The sequence below is a fragment of the Medicago sativa genome, chromosome 7, assembly GCF_051527215.1.
Source record: "Medicago sativa cultivar Bolivia chromosome 7, Bolivia_mono, whole genome shotgun sequence".
Classification (NCBI taxonomy): domain Eukaryota; kingdom Viridiplantae; phylum Streptophyta; class Magnoliopsida; order Fabales; family Fabaceae; genus Medicago; species Medicago sativa.
In genome coordinates, this window is record NC_140755.1 from 11,222,658 (window position 1) to 11,229,367 (window position 6,710).

Below are 6,710 nucleotides of genomic sequence, written 5' to 3' on the forward strand. Positions count from 1 at the left end.
CCAAAAAAAAAAGAACAGAGAGAGTATTAGTTTTCTTCTTCCCCTATCTTCATATCTCTTTTATCTTTGTAGAATACAGTTTTTTCTATTTTTAATTTGATATTTGAACTGTTTGTTAATTCATAAATTATTTTATTTCAATTATTTTATTTCATTAAAAAGTTCATCTATGGTTATTTGTTAAAATTTTTAGATTAATGTTACTTTAAAATAATGATAAATTTTTATGGTAGTTAATTTTAAAAGGATTTGAAAATATATTTTATTGGATCTTAGTGTAAAAGTAATTTACACCATTCTACAAAAAAAATGTAGGCAAGTATACACAGTTAAAACAAGTAGTATAATAAAATGGTTAACACGATAATTGTCGATGTCACCTTCAATATTATTAAAAAATCTACTACCATAACATTAATATTATTTTAAAGAAAGAACTCTGAATTTTTAAAAAAATATCCATACTTGGATTTCACATGAAAAGAATTTTTTTTATGATTTAACAAACCTATAAAAATCAAGTCATAAATAGGAAAATTTTGTTTTCTAGAAAAATCAAACAGATTTGTGAATTGTTGAAAAAGATAACTAATACAATGAACAATGACTAGATGCTTACTCAGCAAAAACTGTTTTCCAATTTGAAGTAACTATGATAGGAAAAAAATCATAGCATTTCCATAGACAGAAAAACTCCCTCTTTAATATTTACCTTTTCAGGCGTGTTTGTGACATACCCAATCGCCTAATGGATTAATTTCGAGTTTATCTTTTTGGGTTAGAATCAGTATAAAAAGGACCCTTTACTCCCCTAATTGGATGCATAATTTCAAAGTTAGAACCAATTACTTTTGAAATTTTTTGGTTTTCTACTATTGTGTGTGTTTCTGCATTCAGGTATAATTTCAAAGCCTAGTCTTTTTTACTTAATTTTTTTATTTATTATTTATATTAGTTGGATTTTAATTTTCAGTTTGATCGATTGTAATTTACTTTGTTTTTGTTTTTTTTATTGAGCGTGTAATGGATAGGTTGGTTTAAGGGGATCAAGTTAGTTTTTTTTTTTGTTCTTTATGTTTAAATTGAGATTTTATTTTTGATCATTTTTTAGGGATGATTTTACTGTTTGAAGAGATATTAAAACTCGCAGATGGTTTTGAATTATTTTTTCCAAGGTGTTGTAGATGATTGCTGGATTACATGGGTGCCAACAATGTTGGGATGTCAGTAATTCTTAATGATGCATTTAAACTTTAAATTTTTTCTTAAAAAATTCACAAGGGGTGTGGTTTTGTATAATTATTTATTTAAATTTGAGAAAAATATTGATACAATTTCTTTGGTTGGATTTGGTGAATGGTGCATGCAAGACCTTGATGGTTTTAAATTTTGATTAAGCATCATTTTTTTTAAAGAGTTATTATCTTTTATATTGTTAAATTCATTTACCCTGAGTAGAGATGCCTCTGGAAAGAGCATGTACAATTTCTCGAGTGTTGGATAGGCATAATTTTTTTTCTGTTACTATTGTCAATTTAACGTAATTTCTTTATTGTGTTTCATCTTTTTTGTTTTAATCATGTTTTAGCCATGGTTTTTATGCTTTTATTCTTTAACTTCAACAATTAGTAAATATCAGATTTGTTGGTATGTCTAATCCTTTCATGGATGCTTGATGGTGAAAATGATGATGGATTTCTTGAGAACCCATACTAGTTTTTCTTAAGAAACTTTTTCTACACAACTTTTTTTATAAGTGAGTAGGAAATGCATTAAGCGTTTTGGGGACCATAGAAATATTTGTAGAAATAGATTTGTTTTGTTTTAAACTAGGTGCCAACAAAGGCCACTTTAATATACTTCACGAGTATGAGTTTACTTGGATTGTCGTATGTAGAATATTGGACCATGAATGTCCACATTTGGCATTTTAGTAAATTTGTAGTACATGCAACAATGTGATGTTGAGGCAGCCTTTAAACTCTGCTTTAATATTGACCAAAAAAAACACTGCTTTAATATTATATTCCATTATGATATGTTTGTATTGTTGGAATAATATGTTTGCAATTGTTAAAATTTACTTGTTTTTCCCTCAAGGGAATGCTCTTATTCACTTACAATTTATCTTTATTATTCTATGAACATTATATTATTATGGTGAGCATATAAGGATTTCTACTATTTCAATATTCTTAAATATTTTAAACATAGGGACTGCCAAATACTCTCGTTGCTCAAGGTCTAGTAGCAAAAATGGAAGAGAAACTCTCAAAGGCATTGGGTGGAGTTTCACTCAATCAAAAGCGAAAGAGGGATGCCCAATGTGATGCACATCGAACTGGAGTTTCGACACCAACAAGTATGGTTGTTAAACAGATGACGTTGGCTAGAGATGTATGCAAACTAGATGATTCTTGCCCTGATATTTCCAAGTCATTGGTTAGTTATTATTTGAACTATAAGAAAAGTGGGATACCAAAACGTTTGATGTTCTATAAGAATGGTAAATGGGTTGACTATCTAGAGGATGTTGTTGACTTGGTTAAGAAAGATTTCAAAATTAAGAAGGCAGTTGTAGAGGTAGAGTTAGATGGCCAAGAGGTTGTGCTAGATTTTTTGCATATGTATCATGTGGATCTAAAAACATGTTTGCAACAACCCATTGGATGGATTGATGAGGAAGGGAATTGCTTTTTCCCTAAAGTTTTTGATGGTTCTACTGAAGAACCCAATAATATAAGGGAGTGGGAGGGTGAAGAAAGTCATGATACGAAAGATCCACGAGAAGATGGATCCAGGTTGAGGAAGTATAGTCGAGAGTCTGATGCTGCAACTAAGAATGTGAAAGCTGACGGTCATGCTATCACTACCAAAATGGGAGTTGGAAATGTTTCTCCAGCTAATAAGCAAGAGCCAGACATAGATTTAGATTATTATACTGAATCTTTATATGGAAAATTGGATGTGGATTCTGTACAGAAGATGTTTCTTAAAGGAATGGGTTCTTTGGGCATTAGCGAGTTTGATATAGTTGAGATTTATCGCAGCTCGGGAAGGTCAATGCAAACACGGCTGCAGTTATTCCAGAAGCAAGCTGATATCACAAAAGGTGTTCGAGGGGACCCTAATGTTCGATATGCATGGCTTTCTTCTTCTAAAGAGGAATTGTCAACAATTATGGAATGTGGACTTAGTCATTATGAACTATCTCCTTCCAAATGCACATACGGCTTTGGTGTTCATCTTGCAGTTGTTACCTACCCTTCTCTCTGGTTAGTTATCATATGATCAACATTGAACTTTATACATCATCATCATCATCATTGTTGTTGTTGTTGTTGTTGTTGTTGTTGTTGTTGTTGTTGTTGTTATTATATCAAAGATTATTCTTTATTATTATTATTATTATTATTATTATTATTGTTATTGTTATTGTTATTGTTATTGTTGTTGTTGTTGTTGTTATTATTATTATTATTATTATTATTATTATTATTATTATTATTATTATATCAAAGATTATTCTGTTGGATTTCTTAGAGGATTTAGTTTTCCCATGTTCACAGTTCACTTTATTGTGATGTCGACGGAAAAGGAATTAAGCATATGTTCCTATGTCGTGTCATAATGGGGAACACGGAGCTTCTTCGTCCTGGCACCAATCAACTTCGTCCAAGTGGTTATGAATACGATAATGGGGTGGATGACGTTCAATGCCCAAAGTGCTATGTGGTGTGGAACATGAGTATGAACACACATATCTATCCAGAATTCGTTGTTAGCTTCAAGCCCCCTTTGGTTTTTGAAGGTAATGTAATGTAATGTTCCTTTAGGAAAAAATTACCTCGTGTGTCAGTGCTAGATATATGTTTTTGTATGCAAACATGCTTTACATTTTGGCATTACCTAATTATTACTAAAGCATGAAGGAGTTAATCATTGACAAACCGATTAATACGTAACACTTTTCAACTTATTATGTGCTTTACTCTTATTCGACAAAACAATCATTTGTATATGTTGCTAAGTTGTATGATTGATATTTCTTTCAACAACGGAAAAGTCTTCTTGATCACGACATTCGATGTTTTTTTTTGTTTTTTAACAGGAAATTTTTGTTCAAATGAGTGTAAGAAAAAAGGTTACCGACATTCTGTAGTGGGCACTGTAAGCTTTTTCATGAGTTTTGCTTCTTATGTTTTTCTAGTTTTCTATGTAAAATGCAATGCCAAATTTTTTAACTGTTTTTAAAATCTAACAATGATTTCTTTAGTTTATAGCTTTCCATTATAATATTTCATTTATCTTCCGATTTTAACACATTCATGTGCAATATTTTGTGGCATTTATCTTTTGAGATTCATCTTCTGGTTTTTAATCCTATACTATTTTGTTTTATTACTTTTATCCAAACAATTTTGGTTTGTGGGATGCCTCAGGTAAAAGCTACTAGTGTTCTTGCTAACATCAGAAGAACTCCAAGTTCCGCCAGGCTGCCTTTACCCATGCCCTTTTCCGTGCTTTTATCTTCCATGAGAAACATTGTTCCTTCTCATACTATGTTTCTTATTGACGCCCAATACGCGTTGTTGATGGTATGTAAATGATGTCCAATTTATGCCTATGTCTTAAATAGTAAAATATCACTAATGTATCACGTTGTGCTTGTGCAGACAAGGAAGATTACTTGTGCTGATTTTGTGTCGAAGTTGAGTTCGGTTGTTGGAAACACTGTACTAAAATCTGCAATATATAATGTTGTATCCAAGGTACTTAATTTATTTAATTTTCTAGAAGTTTATTTGGTTTGAAGTACTATATTTTGATCTTGTCTCGTCTATACCCATTAAAATCACTTGAAGTTGTAGTTCCATATGTTATGCTTAACTTTTGCATTGTGTAATCATATGATCTATCTCTTGCAATTTGATTATGCCTCCTAATGTTTAGTTGGCTTCTTGCAGAGACCACCAGGTGGTGGATCAAATAGCTCAAATGTTAATCAAGAATGAGACTTTAAAATGAGGAGGCAGAGATCTTTCACTTCGAGTTATCTATTGTCAACATAAAGTTGTGATATTGTTTTCTTCTAGGAGATTTTTTTTAATTTCATTTTATCATCTAATTTTCAGTTTTGATCTGGAACTATAGCACATGTTTGATTCTGGAACTTGTAGTGGTTTATGTTGAAATGTCTACTGTAACACCCCGTTTTCCCAACGTAAAAATTTCTTAACTAAAATCAGAGTTTTTCATCGTAAAACGGAATGTCACATTTCTTAAAAATCGTAAATGGAATAAATAATAATTTATCCTTCAAAAATATAAGAACATAATCTTTTAAATCTCGCAGCGGAAATATTTCAACATCATAAATAGTCTTTGGCACGAAGGCCTCATCATAAAAGTCTCATAAATAGTCTAAAACATAATAATTAGTTCAAATCCAACAACTTCATTATAAATCTCTTAAAACAATACGTAAGGAATAGAAACAATGTCAAAACTCTCATCCCGTTACGTATCAGAGCACCTAAAGACACACTGTGAGGAGTCCACTCACGACCACGCCTAATCTTGATTACCTGCAAGTTACCCAAACGAAGAGCAACATTTTCAAGCAGAAGGGGTGAGATTTCTCAAACAATAATATTAAGCTCATAAATCATAAATTACATTTAACAATATAAACATCTTATAATTTAACAATTATAATCAAATACATAGACATCATCATTTCATCTTAGCAATATATCATCATATAGCAGTCACAATCATTGTCGCATATCATCATACTAAAAGGCATCACAAAGTAATTCGTTAAAACATCACAACTTAACAACTTGACTTGAAAATGCATCTAGACTTGACTATGCAACTCTTAACGTCTTAAATCATCTTGAATCATCATGAAAATGCAAATTCATGTGGTACCAATCTAGGGCATAAGCCCTCGTCGCTATTGAGCAAAAGCTCCTAGGGCATGCGCCCTCGTCTCTGGTTGAGCAAAAGCTCCATCGTCGTGGTTGAGCAAAAGCTCCAGGGCATGAGCCCTCATATTTAAATGAGTATGCATGGACTCAACATCTTACGTCTTAGAAACTTCATGAACATCTTACAACTCTTTGACTTAGACCGACATTTACATCTCAAATAAGATCGACAGCAACATATGCAGCACATATTAATTCATAGCATATCAACATCATAATATAACACATCTTTAAATCACACATCTTCATATAACGCATCTTTAAATCAATTATCTTCAAATAGCTCATCTTTACATAACACATCTTTAAATCATACATCTTCAAATAGCACATCTTTAAATCATACATCTTCAAATAGCACATCTTTATATAACACATCTTTATATAACACATCTTTAAATCATACATCTTCAAATAACACATAAATTACACATCATTAAATAATACATCGATTAAATTTCATTGCCACTGTTTTCTATCTAATTCCAGTGCTGCTACATGTATCTATTTTATTCCACTTAATTCTATTAATTCCATTACTCTATATTGTAAACTTTTAAATTGGAATAGACAATAGCCATCACAGCAATGACTTTCATAAATGTTAACCACCAATTAATTATGAACCTAAGACCAAGAGCTAAAATATCACTCATATATATACACTGTGTGCACTTGAATTACAAAGTGGTACCAAGTCACAAAATAAATATC

The 6,710-nt window shown here is 31.2% G+C and overlaps 1 protein-coding gene across 1 annotated transcript; it reads left to right on the plus strand.

Annotated features, from left to right (window-relative positions):
* Positions 1 to 2,256: 2,256 nt before the first annotated feature.
* On the plus strand, positions 2,257 to 5,160 carry LOC146904209 (inactive poly [ADP-ribose] polymerase RCD1-like). Its single transcript, XM_085726939.1, has 6 exons — positions 2,257 to 3,275; positions 3,570 to 3,811; positions 4,112 to 4,170; positions 4,443 to 4,598; positions 4,677 to 4,772; positions 4,968 to 5,160. The coding sequence occupies exons 1-6, from the start codon at positions 2,257 to 2,259 to the stop codon at positions 5,013 to 5,015; spliced, it is 1,620 nt and encodes a 539-aa protein (XP_085583065.1). The 3' UTR covers positions 5,016 to 5,160.
* The last annotated feature ends 1,550 nt before the right edge of the window (positions 5,161 to 6,710 follow it).